The sequence below is a fragment of the Hemicordylus capensis genome, chromosome 6, assembly GCF_027244095.1.
Source record: "Hemicordylus capensis ecotype Gifberg chromosome 6, rHemCap1.1.pri, whole genome shotgun sequence".
NCBI lineage: Eukaryota > Metazoa > Chordata > Lepidosauria > Squamata > Cordylidae > Hemicordylus > Hemicordylus capensis.
Window position 1 is genome coordinate 21,501,349 of NC_069662.1, and position 20,913 is coordinate 21,522,261.

The window sequence follows — 20,913 nt, forward strand, 5'->3', positions numbered from 1 at the left end:
CCCTCCCAAAGTAAAGTAACGGTAAAGTCGCTGTCTGAAAAAGCTGCCAGAGATTGATGCTGATTCCTGGGGGTTTTTCACACAGGACGTTTAGCTCATATTTCCTCCAGAATGGAGGATGTGCATTCACATATTGACCAGATTTACCCCCAAGTCCCTGCGGGCTGTTGAGGAGTACTTCACACATGATTTGGGTTTTTCATTGCCCTTTAGAGTGTAGCCCGATTCATATCCAGGGTTTAAAAATCCACTTTTTGCATCGGTTTTGGGGGGCAACTTCAAATTTGCAGTAAAGCCTGGCAGTAAACTCGCAATAAAGCCTGCTGTGTGAAAAACACCCTGGAGTTTCCAGTCCATTCCTGAAGGGTTGGCAACCCTACTTCCATAAATCAGACCCCAGGTCATAGCCATCCAAAGACCACCACTGAGGGCAGCCTTGAGTCTCATATTTCCCTACCCAAGACTCACATGCCTGAAACCTCTGTCTTTGTAACATCCGAAGGCGAAAATCCCAGTCATGTCTACTGGAAAATGCCCAAAATTGTGTGGAGAACCAGCTCCATCCTCTCTGGCCTGCCCTCACGTGTCCTACACCTTTTCTGGGCAGCATAATAGTGAGCAAAAGTTTCTGTGGTATCTGGCAGCAACCCCAACAACACATATTGTGGTGAAATATTAACTTCCAGAGGTGCATTCCCCCTGACCTTGAAAGCGTTGCATTGTTCGGAACAGACAAATTGAGCCATGAGAAATATAACCAAAAATCTGACACCCAAATAAAACATCTTTTTAGAATGTGTTAAGAGAGAGAGAGAGAGAGAGAGAGATCAGTATACACTATCCAAGTTGCTGGATCTGGTGTCGCATTGGGGGTGGTGCTGTCAAAATAAACAGTCCAGACAAATCATATGAAGAAAGGCTGAAGGAAGTGACTGGGTTTAGCCTACAGCGGGACAGCATAATTTGTGGTCCACCAAGCCGAATGCAACCCACCAGCCGTGTGCTCCGGTGCTTGATAACCACCATACCACAAGGCACAAAGCCAGACATTTTGAGGTAAGGGGACCTAAGGGGGCAGGAAATTATTGGAGAACAGCCAGGACCTCGATACAGGTGAGCCTAAGATATTTCCAGCTATTTCAAGGCATCAAATATACATTTAGTTCAATTGTATAACATTTTAAAAATAAGGGCCTAGGGCTCATCAGTCATCCTAGTGCCTTGACACTCATTAGCTACAATGCTGGAAGACAGGAACAAGTTTACTGTACTTCTTCCTGAGCAATTGGACAAGATTCTGCCTGAATGGTTCTCCTTACATTTCTACAAGTAAAAAAGCTAGAGACATACTTGTTTTCCCCTTATTGCAAGCTAAAAGGTCAGGGAGGGGCCTGGAATATCCTATAAGGGGGCCAGGCTCCCACAGGTCCTCCCAAGCTTACAGCTCTGAACTTACCCGAAGGCAGTTCCCATGACTGAAAACTGGGTAAGGGCACTCTTCTACTCAGCTTGAGGAGCTCTGAGCGTTCTTGATTTTCAATAATGTGTGAGCAAACCATTTGGTAGGAGGAGTGGGGAGTGATCGTGTATATGAGAAGAGCTGGGTAGGGTGGCTTGTCCTTTTACCTTTTTAAAACTCTGGGTACAAATTCAACAAATATTTATATACTGTTTTTCAACAAAAAGTTCCCAAAGTGGTTTACATAAATATACATACATACATACATACATACATACATACAATGGCTGCCTGTCCCCAAAGGATTCACAATCTAAAAAGGAAACATAAGATAGACACCAGCAAAAGCCACTGGAGAGATGCTGTGCTGGGGATGGATAGGGCCAGTGCTCTTCCCCTGCTCACTAAAGAGAATCACCACTTTAAAAGGAGCCTCTTTGCTCAGTTAACAGGGGACGAGAGCTGGGAGGACGGCACCGTCCTGCCCAGCTCTTCGCTCACACACGATCACATACCCCTCCTCCAACCTAGTTGTTTGCTCAAACACAATCAAAAATCTGGTGTGCACACAGCTCTCGAAGCTGAGTAGGATGCGTGTTCTACCCAGTTTTTTATCATGTGAACTACCTTCTTGTTTTTGTCGTTCTGAGGAAGCAGCAAAACCAGGAGGGTTATGGAAGCCCTAGTGGGCTGCCCTCCATAGTGCTGGTCTATATTTGTCACCATGTGTCACAAATTGGGCAGGTCTGGGCTATAGGAAAGACAATTGGACAGGACAGCATCGCCAAAAACTGTAAACTGATAATTTTCAAAGATGGAACAGGAGATCAAGGGGTGGGGAGTGTTTACATTCACCAGGGGCGACCCTTCTATGAGGCGAGCTGAGGCAGTCACTTCAGGCAGCAGATTATAAGGTCACCAACAAGGCAGCAAAATACCTTCCTGGCACCCACTTTAAGAAAAAAAGAGAAAGAGGGGGAGGAGGATGTGTCCTAGGGAGGCAGCATTTCGCACCCTGCCTCAGGCACACAGAGATCTTGAACTGCCACTGACATTCACTGAACACACACAAAACCTATTCAAACTGTGGATATCCTTCAGCAAGAACAAACACCACTAGGGAGAGCTGGGTCCAAATCTCCACTCAGCCATAGATCTCATTGGCTAACCTTGGGTTGGTCATTATCTCTCAGCCTAACCTACCTTGCAGGGTTGTGTTGTTGCAAGGATAAAGCGAGGGAGAGCCATTTACACCTCTCTGAGCTCCTTGGAGAAAAGGGTAGGATAGAAAAGGGGGGGGGGAATGAAATATACATCACGGTGGTGAAACCTGCATATTAGAATGCAGATTGTGCCAATGTCCTATAAACTTAGAGGGTGCAATTTAAAGCACAGCATGGGAAAGCTAAACTTTTCACCCTGAAACAATTTCATGCCAGCGGTTTTTCTCCCAATGGGAGTTACCTCTCTTCTCACCGCCCCACCAGGAGAAAAAAGGGTTATGGGTGGAAATAATAGATGGGGCAAATGTTCAGCACTTCCCATTTGCTACCCAGGCTGTGCCTTAAACCTCTCACATACTCCATTTCCTGGCTTTCTAGGAAATCAGAGGCATAACGATAGGGGGGGCAGGGGGGGCACATGCCCCCGGCGCCACCCCAGCGGGTCACGTGGGGGGCGGCAAAAAGTGGCTTCCCCCCTGCACCCCCCTGGATCGCCTGCCGAGTGTGGCGGCGGGCGGGCGGCGGCGATGTGGCAGGCCGTGGCGGCGATGTGGCGGGCCACGGCGGCGGGTCACCCGCCGAGTGCGGCGTTGCGTTGGCGGCCTGTAGCGCCCGAGCGGTGGCGGATTGCCCGCCGAGGACTAGTGGCAGAGCGACGCCGAGCCTGCCTTCTGGCCCGGCGTCGCTTCCCAACTGCGCAGGCGCACCAGTGTGCCTGCGCAGTTGGGAAGCAACGCCACTCCAGGCCAGGAGGCAGCAGGCAGGCTCGGCGTCGCTCTGCCACTAGTCCTCGGCGGGCGATCCACTGCCGCTCGGGCCGCTACAGGCCGCCAACGCAACGCCGCACTCGGCGGGCGGCCCGCCACATCGCCGCCACCCACCACATCGCCGCCGCACGCCTGCCAAATCGCCGCCGCCATGGCCCGCCACATCGCCACCGCCGCAGCCCGCCACATCGTCGCCGCCGCGGCCCGCCACATCGCCGCCACATGCATGCCGCCGAATCGCCGCCACCGCCAGCGATCTGCTGCCTGGGGGGCGCCGCCGCCGGCCCAGGTATGTGGGGGCCGGGGGGGCGGTGTGGGGGGGGCGCCATTTCAGGGTGCTTGCCCTGGGCGCCGTTTCCCCCTGATACGCCACTGTAGGAAATTGGCACCCTGATCTACCACTTTCACATCTAGCTTGCCCCTCCTCCCAGCAGTTTAGCTGTGGAATTGGATGCCACAAGAGACACCTTTCAAGAAAAGGTTGGAGAAGCATCCATAGGGAATATTTCTGGGCAAGGGTTCTCAACCTTGGGTCTTCAAATGTTGTTGGACTACAACTTTTTATTCATTCATTCATTCATTCATTCGATTTCTATACTGCCCTTGCAACAGTGGCTCAGGACTGTTTACACAGAAAAACAAAAAATAAGATGGATCCCTGTCCCCAAAGGGCTCACAGTCTAAAAAGAAACATAAAACAGACACCAGCAACAGCCACTGGAGGTACTGTGCTGAGGGTGGATAGGGCCAGTTACTCTCCCCCAGCTAAATAAAGAGAATCACCACGTTAAAAGGTGCCTCTTTGCCAAGTTAGCAGGGGTTCCTGTGGTGCTTTTAGTCAAGTAAAAGGCAACTAACTAAACCCGCACAGAGCATCTGTGCGGCAGTACACTCCCCTGACTTTCTGCCCACCTCCCCTGCCCCCTTCTGTCCCAGTCTCCTCTCCCTCCGCCCCCTTCTGCCCCAGTCTCCTCTCCTCCCTCTCCCTTCTGCCACAGTCTCCTCTCCCCCTGCTGCCCACTTCTGTCCCAGTCTCCTCTCTCCCCCTCCCCCTTCTGCCCCAGTCTCCTCTCCCCGCCCCCTTCTTCCCTAGTCTAATCTCTCCCCCACCCCTTTCTGCCCCAGTCTCCTCTCTCTGCCGCCCCCTTCTGCCCCAGTCTCCTCTCCCCCCGACCCCTTCTGCCCCAGTCTCCTCTCTCTCCCGCCCCCCACCTTCTGGCCCATTCTCCTCTGCTTTCTTGCCACTATTATTTCTCTTCCGCCCGCGCCACTCCCAAAGTGGCCGTACTTCCCATTGGGTGGCTTGAGGGCGTATGCCTGGTGTCTCGCCGCCTTTGATGCCATTCCCTCCCAAGACAATGGGTCTGGTTTCCTCCTTTCTTCCTCCTTTCCCCTGACTCTACCGATTCCCCTTCAATTCTGCTTCTTCCTTCTCTCTCCCGCCTGTCTCCCTGTCTGCCGTTCCCTCTCAAGGCAATGGTTGGAAATCTCGCAAGACCTCGAGTGTTCCACCAGCAGGCATCCAGACGCATCCCCACATCCCCACGCAGTTCCCTACTCAGTCGGCCGTAAGAGAATTAAATATATAGATTCCAGTTTTAAGTATGCCTCTTACTGACATGATCAGCCACATCTCTAGTTTGACCCTTAGAGGACAATGTTGCAAATAGCCACTCAACTTGTCCTCTATGGCGACTAAGAGTTGTCTCCAGGTGATCACCTTAGGAATGTTGGTGCTTTATTTCCCTTTCAGGCCATAAATGATGTCTGTGTGTGGACAGGTTAACCTCCTAACCTTGGAGAAGCTGCTACCAGTCTGTATCTCAGAATACTGAGCTAGATGAGTACCCAGAATGTTGGGGGCAATATGCTAAATCATTGTAAACTGCTTAGAGAGCTCCGGCTATAAAGCGGTATATAAATGTAAGTGCTATTGCTAGATGGACCAATGGTCTAACTCAGTATAAAGCAGCTTCCTGTGTTCCTGTGTACACTCCAACATTTCATAGATGAAATCAGGAACATGCTTGTAAATACCAATTTTTACAGGCTATTCCGACTCTCTCCCACTGACACGTTGCTGAAAACTGCCTATTCTGTGCTATCTATATACTCTGCGGTAGCCACTTAGAAGCCAAAAAGATGTCTGTTCTTTCAGCTAAAGGCCTATTTGATAATAATCTGAGAACATGTTACCACCATTAAAAGTATACTTCAGCAGCTGCTGTGCACTGAATGCTGCTTTAATGTTCATGTGCAGGCATTTGTAAGAATGTACAGTAGAGACAAGATGCATCCATTCCTTACTCAGATATTTAACTTCTAGAGACCCTGGAGTTGGAAGTTTAGATCTGAAAAAATGACGACACTCAAGCAATTCACACCAACAAAATTTCAACACAGCATCCCCACCAAGGCAAAAAGAAGAAGAAAAAAAAGAATGGTGATTTATTTATTTTAACCACAGAGAAAGCGCACTGAAAATTGGGACACTTGGAGTACAGTTGGGGGTTTTTTTGGGGGGGGGCATTTATATCCCCCCTTTCTTCAATGGTGGAACTTGATGTGGCATAAATAGGCTTCCTAGGTAGTTTCTCATACAGACATTAACCAGACTTACAATATACAGGCCAGGTTCAGACATAACACAAAACCGGAAGTCCCTTCACCTCCAGCTTCACTAACCGAATGTCCAATGCAGCAAACTGCAACTAAAGGAAAAAATGGACCTGCAGTTTCTCTCCCACAAACTCCCATTTGTTGCCTTCGGTTCTCTCTAAGTTTTGTTGTCCCAGTCAGCATTCCCTCTAACAGGGAATTTGAGATGTTGTTGACTACAGCTCCCAGCATCTCAGCTGCGATGGCCTTTGGCTGGGAATTATGGGAGTTGTAGTCAACAACATCTGGGATTCCCTGTTAGAGGGAACACTGGTCCCAACCTCCTGTTTGGCAGGGCCAGCATTACATCTGAATGCTGGCACCTATGTTACCCTTGTCCCAAATTGGAGTTGAGGGAGGAAGCTCCTCCCTCACTTCAGCTGCTATTGGCTGTATGGGCTGTCCTTCAGGAAAGAAGGAAGCCCTGAATGTTACGGGTTACATCTGAACCTGTCCACAGTATCTGCTTAGCTTCAGCAAAGTGGCCTCAGGCCATGCCCTGGGGATGTATGAGTTAGTTCAAACATGTTTACTAAGGTTGCTGGGCCTGTTTACAGAGATGATATAGGATATATTTCTTTAGGGCTGAATCAAGGGCAGAAATCTGACAATTAATGGGCTGGATCCAGCCAGCGAAGCAGTTTTACCTGACCCTCGGTGGTAGTTGTAGTCAGGGAACGGTTTAAAAAATGTGTATATTTTATGAATTAAAAAAGGGTGGAAATGAGATATCCCTCACCTTAGAAGCTACATCTCCCTTTGGATTTTGTTTGTGGCCGTTAATCCAGAATCCCTCATTGTTCTCGGCTTTACCATAGAGCATGAAGAGGTTGAACCGTATGGCAAAATAGACTTCTGCCCTTTGGATCACTATTTGGAGAATAGTTTCCATACAAAAATATAGATGTCAACTATCTCCAAGGTAGATACTAGAATATGCTTGTAACTTAACGTGAGTCTCACTTTATCATGCAGGTAAATAAATATATATGTGCATGCGAGAGAGAGAGAGAGAGAGAGAGAGAGAGAGAGAGAGAGAGAGAGAGAGAGAGAGAGCACATTCCTGGGAACAATTGTGTGTGGACAGCTTGATTCTGACCAGTGGGTCAGAAATAAGTTTTCCGGAAGGGCCATTATGAGATCAGAATGAGAGGACAGAGGTTCAGTACCTCAGTCATCACCACTCCCTAAAATAATTTGCCACTGATTGGGAGCCAGGGGGTTACATCTGAGGGGATCGGATTTGGCCAAAAGGTCACTGGTTGCTGGCCCCTCCCTCTTTGACCCTCACCCAGCCCTGAATATGCTGAGCTGGAATTCTCGGGGTGGGGGTGTAGGATGGCATGCATCTGTGGAATGAAAAAACATTTGAACATTTAAAGCAGTTTGTAAATGTAAAACTATATATTATTAAAATATGCATATTATATGTTTAAAAGCACTTAGTGTATGCTGTTCACTGATATTCTCCCACAGAGCAGGGCATTCTAAAATTCTGCACCACTAATCACCAGAAATCTTAAATTCTGGGACTGAAATAATTTAAGTCATTTTTGCACAGCCTTCTGGGAGGCAGTGTGGCCTAGTGGATAGCATGTTGGTCTTGGACCAGGGAAGCTTGTGCACATGTTTATTATTTTATTTATTTTTTATTTACTACATTTATATACCGCCCCATACTAAAGTCTTGGGGCGGTTCACAACTATTCTCGGGGTGGTTCATGTTACCCTCAGTCCCTACATACCATTATCAATCAATGTTCCCTAAGCACATCTCTCCAGTCTGACCATAAAGCCTAGTTTTGTAAGCAAAACTACTCTAAATATTAGTGTTAATCTCTTCTTTGATAAAGTATGTAAAGACCTCACATTGACAGTGGGAGGCAGACCTTTACAGCTTTTTAAAAGATGAGAAATGTAGGCTGAGAGATTATAGGGACAGGTGGCTACCTGTCTGCTTTTGCAGGAGTCTGTTTGTTTTTAGATCCCAAGGCTATTATTTAAGACTAGTTTAAAAAACAGTAGTAATCCCACTGAGATTTTATGACTGAGAGGTGGGTCATGTACCCAAGCTTTCCAGGTTCAAGACTAACTTGCTATCCACTAGGCCACACTGCCTCTCAGTCTGCAGCACACACAAAAAACCCTACTTAAATTATTCCAACTCTATATTTTGAGGTTTCTGGTCACTAGTGGTGCAGAAATGTAGAGCACCTTGCTGTGGGGGGAAATCAGTGAACAGCATGCACTAAGCAGACCATGCTTTTTAACATATAATTTGCACATTTTAAACACTATATACTTTTTAATTTACAAATTGCTTTAGATGTTCCAGTGCTTCTTCATTCTGCAGATGCATGCCATCCCACTGCCCTAGAGAATTCCAGCCCAGCATCATCCGGACTGGGGGTGGGGGAGAGTTGAACTGGCTAGTCCAGCAGGAACAGGGACATGAACAGTTTTTTATTTCTGTCTCTGCCACTGACATCTCTTAGGTGACCTTGGGCTTGTCACTTGTGCATGTGCTTCAGTTGTCTCCTACTAACGTATTTTACAACACTTAAGGATTCTAATAATAATAATAATAATAATAATAATAATAATACTCTAAAAACAGGGACAAAATCATCCAAGTGCAAATAAAACTCTCCTGCATTGAAATATCCGCTTGTCCTATTGCACATAGTTTCCCCCTCCTTCTGGAGTACAGAAAGCAACCAGGCCTCTTCTCCCCTACCATCTCCTTCAATTCATCCACCTACCAGTTCAGTCTGAGATTCCTAAAACATCTTTGCACGAACTGCCGCCACAGTGAAGAAATGATTATTCAGCAAAATCCCGCCCTCTCTTATCCCTTGCTGCCTCTTCTGTCTCATTCACCCACCTGCTCCAAATCTTTATTATTGTTATTATTTTAAGATCTCCCAAACCTGGGAGACACGCAGACACCAGTCCTTCTTTCCCTGTCACAATATTTTCTATCACTGCAGTCATTGGTCCCTTTTGAAGCCACAATACTCATTGTACACATAGACCCACACACACAAACTGAGAGAGAGAGAGAGAGAGAGAGAGAGAGAGAGGCCTTGTGGTTTAGGTTTTCCTGCATCATTGCAGAGAGAGATGGATGGATCTCCCCCCCTTCCTCAACCTTCCATCCAGCAACTGACCGTCACCCGAAAGAGGAGAGGAAGCTAAAGAAGATGGATTTTCATACAGCCCAGCCTTGGGCATTTATTCAAGCAATCTCTCTTATAACCAAGCCCCAGGATCTAAACCGCACAATCGAATTGGTATCCCTGCAGAGAGTAAAAAACTCTTCCATTCACCCGGAGTGCTGCAGCAGGAGAAGATGGGGGGGGGGCGGGGACAGGGAGAGAAACCTATAGGCCTCTCCACAACGCCTCTCCACAACACACACAACCACTACCACCCCTGGGCCGCCCCCTCATAAATACAGAGTCTCAACAAGGTAGTGATGGAAAGGCAAAACAGAGAGGGGTGTTCCTCTTTCTACCCCTCGCCAAGAGGTTATATGTGCTGGGAAATCTCTGTGGCATGAATCTGGACCAGGTTGTTCCTCTGGGGTTTGGGGGGGGGGGGTTCCCTTCCCCAACCAGCCTTGGTCATTGCAGCATTTTTTAAAAAAGGCTATTATTTCATCCCAAATGGTCTCCGCTTCAGGCCCTGATTGCCAGGGTGTGGGAACCCAAAGGGAGGCCTTGAAACTGTCCTGCTCAGGAAGGATGGGTGACCCACTGTTGTCCTCCACCCTACCAAACTCCATCTAGGAACAGATATTCCTGTGTGTATACACACACACACACACACACATCCCTCTACTACCATGTACACACTGTGGATCCTAGAAACCTTACAATTCCCAAACAACATCTGCTGCGTTGTTTGAATGCTAAGTAGGAACGTACCCCCTTTCCAAAATCACCCCTATTTATTATTTCCTTTTATGTTCCAAACCACCACCTCTGTCAAAAGAACTGTTTACCTTCCATCAACATGCTTCCCCAATCAACTTCAGCAGGGCAAACCTTTAGTGCCTCCCTCTAACTCTCAACACAGACCTTTTTAACCCCCACCGTCAGCTTCTGATAGCCCCCCAACATCTACTCTCCTTTCCCAAAAATTTCAGAGAGAGGGGGATGTCTAAGTACTCCACGCCCAGAGTGCTGTGAATAGGACTTCTGAGAGTCACTCAGATTTAATCCCCCTTCCGCCAGGTGCCATGGGTCCCCATATAGGACTCTCCCCAATAAACTCCAGGGAAGTGGGAATCCAGTCATCCCCTCATCCTCCCCCCCGCCCCATCAATGTATTTTCCAGGGTGGCAACACAGTTACCCTCTTTGCTGACCCACCTTCATTCTGCAATGGGACAAACACTTCTGCTACCCAATCACATCTACACATCTTGTATTCTTCACAATGGGCCAATGTAACCTCCGTCATTTTGTCAAATCCGCTGATACTCCTTTATTCCCTAATGCCAGAGGCCGGAGTTAAGGGGATTTTCCTCCACCACTGAGGTTGTCCAACTATGCCCACCACCGTGGCATCCGGGCTGCCCCTCTTACCCACCCCACCAAAGGCAGCAGGAATACACCAAGTACTCACCGGTCTGTCCTTTCCCCAGTGTCTTCTCCAGCCGGTAGGGCCCCACATACTGAGCATGCTGCTGGCTCTGTTGTGGCTGGTAGGGGTGGACCCCACCTGCTTCTTTGCCACCGGACATGGCTTTTGTCTGTCACCTTCTGAGCAACAATAAGAGGCAAGGGTTTTGGGGTGGGGTAGGGTGGGAGAGGCGAGGAAAGGCCCCCCTGATATCCCCCTATAGGGACAATACCGGGGCCGGCATCCTGGAGGATTTAGGGGGAGGGGGGTCCTCGCAGCATCTGGGAGGGGAAGGGAGGAGAGAGAGGGATGGAGGATGCTACAGACCGGGTACCAGCATCATCCCGCTGGTCCAGACACCCCCAGCGAAGGATGTTGATGCTGCTGCTGATGCTGCTGTGGATTCAGGATGCTGGCGGAGAACCTCTTCTGCTCTGGTCCTTCGTCTTCTCTCTCACTGCAATCTGAAGGGATCTCTCGAGCTCTCCCCTTACATCAGCATCCGGGCAACTGGGTGACAGACACAATCCGGGTTAACCCTTGGCGGAACAAAGGCAGCGCCTCCTCCCCAGGCAGGAGAAAGGGGTGGGGACTCGGGGGGCGGGGTTGGGGGGAAGGGAGAGGGGAAGGGGCCGGGGGGCCAGGGTGCAGCAGCAGGGTGGGAGGGGTTAACTAAGGATAGGACCTCCGGGTGCCCGAGGAAGGCTGTTTATCTCTGGGAGGTTGCGCGGGAGGCAGCGTGGCGCTGCTGGGCGCGCTTTTTTCGTTCTTTCTTTTTAAAAAATGCCTGCAAGATTTTTCGTGCGGTGGGAGAGGGGGTGGGCCAGGTAGTTGTGTGTGTGTGTGTGTGTGTGTGGTTTGGGGGGAAGGGAATTAACGTTATTCTCAGAGAGAGAGAGATAGGGTGATTTGGGGCGGGAGGGAATGTGAGCATGTGTGCAAATGCATGTGTGATTCGTGTGTGCGCATGCATGCAGGTTGCTTGAGTGTGCAGGAGAAAAGAGAGGGTTGTGTCATGGTGTGAAACAGGGATCCGCTGGCGCTGTGCTTCTCTCATGTCTCTCTCCGCTGTGAGAGAGAGAGGCTATGATTATCATCCTTTCCTCTCTCTCTCTCTCTCTCTCTCCATCTCTGGGACACTGAGTATATGCTGTCTGTGTGAGTTTGAACAGTTGCCTTTCACTCTCCTGATGCAAAAGACCTGTGTAGTTGTGTGTACACAACTCTTTAGTTTTGCATAACTGCTGATAACTACGTCTTTTCTCCCTTTTTTGGATCTCTCTCTCTCTCTCTCTCATTTTAATTCCACCTGTAACCAGCGTCTCAAGGCTGATCACAAACAAGTTAAAAACAGATTGCATTTTAAACCAAATAAAATTAAATTCAATGTCACCTAAAAGCCTGGTAGAACAGGTGTGTCTTCTGTGTTTTTCTAAAGGCCATCAGAAATGGTGTGGTCCTTATTCTGACAGGCAGCATGATCCACAACCTTGGGGCAGCTATGGAAAAGGCTCAGCTCTGAGTCACTGCCATATAATCTCAGGTGTGCAAAGCAGGTGGTGGGCCTCTTCTGCGGTGCCTTGACTGAACACCTGAGATTGTATGCCAGGGCTGTAAGTGACTGGATTTGTGTCTTGGTCCGTGGTTCTCGAATGTGGAAGAGGGCCCCTCGGAGAACACTGCAGAAGGAGGGAGGGTCATTCCAGGGAGGGACGAAATCCCCAGGCACATGAACCATCTTTTTGTCACAGGGACGACTTGACTGTCCTCTTGTATAGAATCTCTTAATGATTCATATTGGATTTGTGAAGGTAACTGTCCCACAACTCTCTCCGTCATTCCAGCCTGATTTGGGAAGAGCTGCTGCATTGTTCCAAACCTCTGAAACAAATGGTGTAGTTAGGACATGTACTGCTGTACCTGCATTCAACATAATGTGTGAATAACTGTACCTGTGTTCACTGTACGCTTATTTTACAAGTGCTGGTCATGTCAATAGAGCTTTTCTATCCCGTTCAACAGCCTGTGTCACATAGTGGCCAGCCAGGTACCTCAGGAAAAACTCCACAAGCAGGGCAGGAAGGCATTAGACTTTCCTCACTGTGTTCCCCAGCAACTGGCATTCAGAGGTATGCTGCCTCTAAATATGGAGGCTCTATTTTGATACCACGGTAAAGGCCATCAAGATAGATTTATCCTCCATTAATGTGTCTAATCCCCTTTTAAAGACATCTAAGCCAGTGTCCATCACTGCATCACTGTCAACAAATTCTGCCATGTATGGCGAAGTATTTTGTTTCGTTTTAATCTGAATTCTGTCTGAATCTAAATTCTCATTCTATGGGTTATAGTTTCATTGGGCGACTCTGAGGTATTATAGGACAAGGAGAAAAATTATATCTCTGTCAGCTTCCTCTACATTTGTTTGCTTGTTTGAAACAAGTTAAAAGACCAAACAAAAAACAATATTTAGATGTTAAAAAATAAAGGTTTCAAAATAAAAATAAAATTATAAATAAAAAGCTAACAACTTTATTAATAATAATAATAATAATAATAATAATAATAATGCACATCTTGCATGATTTTATAAACCTAGATAATATCCCCCACTCCTCACAATTGTCTTTTTTCGAAGCTACGTACTTGCTGTCAGGCTTTAGCCTTTCCTTGCAGGGAAGGTATCTCAGCCCCCTGATCATCTGGTTTATGTGTGTGTGTGTGTGTGTGTGTGTGTGCACCCTTCTTAACTTTACAATATCCTTTTTGAGATGAGGAGGCAAGAACCAGATCTCTTGTTCTTTTCCCCTTTCTAGCAGCCATGTTGGAACACTACCCCAATCCACTGATCTTTGCACATAACAGCAGGCTGCACGCATGTGACAGCATGTAAGGATCTCTGCAAACCTTCTTTACCTGGAACAAATCATTGATACTAGTCTGGAAGGGGCCCAGATAGTATAATAAGTTTACAATTATTTATTATTATTTATATGACACCATTAGTGTAAAAGGTATGGGGCAGGAACAATAAAGTAAATACTTATCAGAGGAGGGAGTTGACGAACCAAGGAAGGTTTTGTTAAAACCTGGTTTTCCTTTCTATTGTGTTTTAGAATCCCAGGTGGGTGGAGGAAATATGAGGCTGATAACAATATTGATGCCTTTCTTTAAGATATCCATTTTTGCTAGCTCTTATAATGCTAGCCCTCATTATTATTGTTGTCAGGACCCTTTTTTCTTTCTTGTGTTCTGTTAATATTCTACAAATGCTTTTATTATATATATATTTAATTAAAAAAAAATTTCCCTACCCCAATGTGATTCCAATCTAAAACTTGCCACAGAAGAGATGGAGTATACACAAGATGAATATGCAGTTCACATTCAGAATAGCCTGAGTATTCAGTTCAACATACTCCAGCAACAATCAACATTCAACAATCAATTCAACATTCTTCAGTAAGAATGAAGACTATGGGATTGTGCCCAAAAAGCTTCATGCCATAAACCAAGATCAGTAGTTTCTCAAACTTCTATGAAGCTTTTCATGAGCATGTGTAATTTTGCATACATGTAAGGGAGATACTTATTTTATTTTATTTATCATATTTATATGCCACCTAATATATACATCTATAGGCAATGTATACAATCCAAATTACAATATAAAAAACAAAAACAATTAAACAGTTTCACACATTAAAAACAATTCACAGAGTGAAACAAACAGTAAAAAAAATATTTTAATTAAAAACCTGGGGAAACAGGTGTGTCTTAAGAGTCTTTTAAAAAACAATCAGAGACGGAGAAGCTCTTATTTTGACAGGGAGTGCATTCCAAAACCCTGGGGCAACCACAGAGAAGGCTTGGCTCTGAATCGCCCCCAGACAAGCTAGCAGCAACCATAACTGGACCTCCCCAGATGATCTTAATTGGTGGCAGGGTTCATGACAAAGAAGGCAGTCTCTTAAGCACCCTGGACCTAAGCCATTCAGGGCTTTATAGGTAATTACCAGCACTTTGTATTTTGCTCAGAAACATATCGGCAGCCAGTACATTTCTTTCAGAATCAGTGTTATATGATCCCTTCAGGTTGTCCCAGAGACCAACTTGGCTGTCGCATTCTGTACCTGTTGTAGGTTCCGGGTTACATACAAAGGCAGCCCCACGTAGAATGCATTACAGTAGTCAAGCCTGGAGGTTACCAGCATATGTAAATTAAAAGGTAAAGTTGTGCCGTCATGTTGGTATCGATTCCTGGCTATTTTCCAAGCAGTATGAGATGATGCCTTTCAGCATCTTCTTATATCGCTGCTGCCTGGGATATGTGTTTCCCAGCATATGTACTACTGTTTTAATGTCATTTTCCTCCAGAAATGGATGTAGCTGACATATCATTCAAAGCAGATAAAAAGCGCTCCTGGCCACTGCCTCAATCTAAGAAACCAGAGAGAGCTTTGGATCCAGGAGCACTCCCAATCTACATACCTGATAATACAGGGGGATTGTAACTCCATCCAGAACAAGGAGATCTAAACCATCTCTTGGGTTTTGACCCCCCACAATCAGTACCTTTGTCTTATTTGGATTCAATTGTAGTTTGTTATCCCTCATCCAGCCCATTACTGACTCCAGGCAGGCATTTAGGGAGGTTATTCCATTTCCTGATGAAGTTGATATGGAGAAATAGATCTGGGAGTCATCAGCATATTGATAACACCCTGCACCAAACCCCCTGATGATCTCTCCCAGTGGTTTCATGTAGATGTTAAAAAGCACTGGAGACATTATAGAGCCTTGTGGAACTCCACAATTTAGCTCTTGCTTTGCAGAGCAACAGTCCCCAAGTGACACCATGTGGAATCTGCCTGGGAGGTAGGAATGGAACCACTGTAAAACAATGCCACCCAATTCCACCTCCCTCAAATGACGCAGAAGGATACCATGGTTGATTGTATTGAAAGCTGCCAAGACATCCAAAAGGATCAACAGAGTCACTCTCCCTCTGTCGATAGCCAATTGGAGATCATCCATCAGGCTCACCAAGGCAGTCTCAGTTCCATAGCCCACTTGAATGCCGGTTTGAAATGGGTCTAGATAATCAGTTTCCTCCAGGACTGTCTCAAACTGAGAGGCCACACCCTCTCAATCACCTTGCTCAACCATGGGAAACAGGTCTATAGTTGCCTAGCTCCGAAGGGTCCAATGTAATTTTTTTCAAGTATGGTCTAATGATAGCCTCCTTAAGACAAGTAGGCATCCTACCCTCCCTCAGAGAAGCATGTATGATGTTTACCAGACCCTTTCTGATAATTTGATTGTTAGATAAAATAAGCCAAGTTGGGCAAGAGTCAAGAGAACAGGTGGTAAGACCCACAGTCCGAAACAGCTTGTCCACATCCTCAGGAGTCAGGAGCCCCTGGTGGTGCAGTGGTAAAACTGCTGCCCTGTAACTAGAAGATTGCAAGTTCAATCCTGACCAGGGGCTCAAGGTTGACTCAGCCTTCCATCCTTCCGAGGTCGGTAAAATGAGTACCCAGAATTTTGGGGGGCAATATGCTAAATCATTGTAAACTGCTTAGAGAGCTTCCAGCTATAGAGCGGTATATAAATGTAAGTGCTATTGCTATTGCTATTGCTAAACTGAAAGTGATCCAGACTGACCACATAAGAGGAGTTTCTGGATACCTCCATAACCGACTCTACCCTAAATGTAGAAGCTTAGGGCTGCTTCACATATATCTCTATATCTTTCCTTTTCTTTTTAAACAATTGATTGCAGTACCTTTTATGACTAGCAACTGAATGTGTGAACTGAATAAATTTGCAAAGCATTGTGTTTGCAGTAATGTGAGAGTTCTACCTCTGGGGTTAGAGATGTGATGGCCCATTCAAACATGGGAGTTATCATTCCATGTTGGAATCATTAATAATAAAAATAACAATAATAAAAACTTTAATTGTTGGCCTCCCCATAACAAATTGTTCTCTGGTTGGCTCACAAAGAAAAACAATAAAACAACAATCAAGTAAATCATACAATTAAAGCACATAAAATAAAAGATTACAATAAAATACATTACATTTTTAAAGCTTTTTTTTTTTTTTTTGAAGTCCTGGGTGAACAGAAATAACTTCAAATATACTGTATTTACCCAGATACAAGGAGACTCTCAATTTAAGATGATGGCTTAGAAGACAGAGGTTAAATACAGGTTAAACCTGTATTTACCCAAAAGAAAGAGGACTCGAATTCAAGATGACCCCCATATATTTAACAGGAAAGAACTGGTGGGGGGGACCTCATATTGGATTTGGTAAATACAGTATATTAAGTTATGTACATGCATGTGTGGACTAGGGCATGGTCCCAGAGCATGGTCTGAGGGTATACGATACAGCTACCTTGTCAAAGATAAGCAGATCTGATCAGTGGCTGGATGGATGACGATCTGGGAACTCCACGACTGACATCTTGAGTTGCATGATGGAAAACAAACAGGCTAGAAATGTAATAAATAAACCAGCTCTTACACCTGGGGCCAAGCTATAGACAGCACTCTCTAGGGGACATCAGTCTCATATCCTGCTCTTCAGAGAACCTTTTCCAGACACTGTGATTACCACAAAAGGATTGTGGAGCTTGAGCTGGCTCTATATAAGACAGACAGATAGATATTTTATTTACGACCCATGGTCAGCTTAAAAAAGAATTTTTAAAAGGTAGAATAAAGAAATCCTACAAAAGGTTAACAGTTGCTAGAAAATAATAAAACATCAGTCACAGTAGACAAGACAGCCAACATCTCTCCAACAGACCCTGTTGTGAGGGAATCGCTATTAAACAGTAACAATACTGCTCACCCAAGTTTCTGGAAAATAGCAGTCCCAGGCTACAGAATCTATTACTGTTGCATTTCTTTCAGTGTGAAGAAGGTGGCCCCGCTAGCATCATGGGACTTATTGGACAATGCCTGTGATGTCAACACAGTGCATCACAAGCCCTGCTCCAGTATGCTTGAATTAGTTACGCTTGAAAATATCTTTGCTGTTTTTAACGCTGGAAACTATTTTCACTCTTTGCAGTTCTCAAGCACACACCTCTTCTTTTTAAAAGCCCCCCCCCCAAAAAAAATATTTCCCATATCATAGAGCCTGAGTTCCAGTGTACCAAGGCTAGTCCTGACCTCTTTCATAATATGAGGATAGAGCCACCACAGCAGACAGACGGAGCTAGTAAAACACTGGAGAGACAAAGCAGTTGGGAAACACAACAGCATGGAGGAGACTTCCGCCTGGGGACAAGCTGTTCATATTAGTAGCTCCCCACACTATTCTAGCACCTGTTTATCATGCGCTCACAAGTCACAAAAGAAAAAGGGCTGGAATAGCATCAATGTTGACAGAATCGCATAGAGGATCCGAAGCAGTGTCTGAAGTCAGATCGGTTGGATACGAGTGAACAAACTGAAGCTCAAGGCTGGCCCGAGGATTGGGGGCACCTGAAGCAAAGCCTGGCTTTGATGCTTCTCTGCCCCTTTGCCCACCTTCTGGGCAAGGTGGGTGGGTGATTCCCATTGCCTGTCCTGGCTGGCTGGCTGCAATGCTGTGCACACCCACCTGCAGTCACCTGACTGGCTAGCTAGCTGGCTGGCTGTGTTGACAGGTGCGATCCTTGTCACCTGACTGGCTGTGCCTGGCTGGCACACATGTCCCACGTCGTTGGCATCCCTCCTCACTTGGCATCCTAAGCGGCCACCTAGTTCACCTAGCGAGTGGGCCTGACCTGCTGAAGCTTACTTCAGACAAGATGGAAATGCTGTTTATTGAGTGTACCTTTGTTCTAGAGTTGGGTGTTCAGCCAGCTTTGGTCTGCACATGTGCACACTATTTCAGAATAAAGTGTGTAGCTTGGCATCCTGGATCTGGTGGTGTTCTTCTTGGATACCCAGGTGGCAGTAGCTTCAGCTAGTGCACAACTGCGAAAGATGGACCTGACCACAGTTATTCAGATTTTCATAACACCCAGCCTAGATTATTCTAACATTCTCTTGATGGGGCTGCCTCCCTGAAGTGTTTGGAAACTTTGTTCGGTTCAGAAAGTAGCAGCCACATAGTTATCTAGTTACTCCAGTGTTGGGTCTTCTCTGTTAGCTGATTATTTGTTTACTTGCCCTATTCTGTGTTGGTCTTGATTTTTAAGGCCGACACTGTGGAACCAGCAGGCCCATAGCCAGAAGGTTTCTGTTGAGGGGGCGTAAGGGCATGTGGTGGTGTGAATGTGTGTGGATGGTCCCAGCATCGCCACATGGCATCCTTGGGCACCTGCTGGACCCCAGTGGAACAGCAGAACCCAGCGCTGAGGCTGTGCCTCACATCCCCCACAGGACGGCTGGGCTGGGTCCACAGCCCAGAGCTCTTCTTAGTAACCACAGAGGCAGCCGCCATTTTCTTTAACCACAATGCTCTCACTACTGTGACTGGAATGCTGTGTTCTTGTGGGGGCATTGTGGATAAAGAAAAGATGGCGGCAGCTGAGGAGTGCTCTACTGTCATGCTCCACCCTGCTGCCAAGGTAAGCCCCTATAAGGTTCAAGAGGGCTTAGCTTGGCAGTGGAGCAGCAACAGTAGCAGAGTGTCTGTACCTGGGTCAGGTGAGACAATAAATTAGCTGTTGGGATCACATCACAAGCTCTCTGGTGGAGCTGTTGACCAGGAAAGGGCTGGTGTGAACCGAGGGCTTATGTCAGTGATCTTCACTATTTTTTCAAGCAGGGGCCACTTTGGCAAAAAACAAACAAACCCTTCAATGTGAGAGCCATTTCCCACTGTGCTGACCTCCGTCCAGTACTGTGCTTTTCTCAGTGTTAAGACAGCCCTTTAAAAGAGATGGAGTCCCTCTCTTAAGAGCTCTGTATGGAAAGTGCAGGGAAGGCTTACAGTACACTTCCCAGCACTCTCTGCACACCTTCCAAGAAGGTGAAGGAGCTCAAGAGGGCTTCGTTGATTAAAGAAACCCTATGCTGGGCAAAGCACAGTGTGAATGGTTGTCTTCTCCTGGGGCCAAGGGGATCATGCAGAATATTCAGCTTTGGTGGAAGCTTCACACAGGCCCAACAAACAATTAATCAAAGGTCCACACTTACCAGGCCTTACAATGAAGAACCCTGGCTTAGTGAGGCTCGACCACCGCCGCCCTCCGCCAGTGGTCCCTCTAGTTTTTTTCATCTCTGTGCAGAATGAGTTTTGTTCTGGGTGGCAGTATCAAGATAGTGTGTGCACACCTGCATTCAGAATGAGGGCCTCCTGATTCAACCTGAGTGGGATCTAAATTGAACTGAGCAGACATCCAAAAACTTGTGAGCATGCACATGTGCACATGCCTTAGAGGGAATAGTGCCCCCCGCACTTCCCGGCTCACCTATGCCCAAGGAGCACCAGAACTGGTTTAAATTAAGACTAGGATTCTCAGGCGTCCCCAGATGTTGTTGGGTGGGAGCTGTAGTCCAATAGTATCTGGGCTGGGGACCCATGTTCAAGAATCCAATTATCAGAAGATAGTTTGGGATTTATCTTCATGTTGGAAGAACATACTTGTCAGAGGCTGGGGAGAGTGAGTCACTCACTGCAGCTAGGCAGAAGAGGCAGGTGTGTGTGTGTGTGTGCGTGTGTGTGTGTGCACGCATGTGCAGAGAGAGGTCTGCAAGTTGTTTGGACACTCCTCGAGGGTGCCTGCAGTTTGCTTCCACATCTACATTTGGAAATAAAGACACAATAAGTCTCCTCCGCTTATTAAGGAATAATAAGGGATAATGCTGCCCCAGAAACCTCTCAATGCTCAGGGGACAGAAGTGAAGAGAATGCAACATTCTGATTGTTTTTACGGTTGATGTTATTCGCTGCCTTTCAGCCTAAAGAAACCTATTCTTAGCAGTAACAAAATTAATATATATGTGCAGGGAGGGCTATTTGGAGGAGGGAGGGGACTGAGCACCTGCACTTTGTTCACCTGCTGCATTTTCACCTGACCATGACAATATGGTCTCTTGCAGCTGTGATCAAAGTGGGTGAGGGGGGAAAGACAGAGCCGGCGGGCCAGGAAGACGGCAGCTGACATTTGGAAAGAAGATACTGTATGATGAACTTTCAAGCTGCAAGTCTGCAAGGCAGAAATA

The 20,913-nt window shown here is 46.5% G+C and overlaps 1 protein-coding gene across 5 annotated transcripts in view; it reads right to left on the reverse strand.

The window, feature by feature from the left end:
- BRSK1 (BR serine/threonine kinase 1) overlaps positions 1-11,229 on the reverse strand; it is a 77,271-nt gene extending 66,042 nt beyond the window's left edge. For 3 of the 5 annotated variants that reach the window (XM_053262650.1, XM_053262649.1, XM_053262648.1), the window contains exon 1: positions 10,739-11,229. In XM_053262650.1, coding sequence (XP_053118625.1) covers positions 10,739-10,856 — 118 coding nt within the window. In that variant the 5' untranslated portion in view covers positions 10,857-11,229. The remainder of the gene's footprint in view (positions 1-10,738) is intronic. The other 2 variants (XM_053262647.1, XM_053262653.1) reach the window with 2 other exon arrangements.
- Between the last annotated feature and the right edge of the window lie 9,684 nt (positions 11,230-20,913).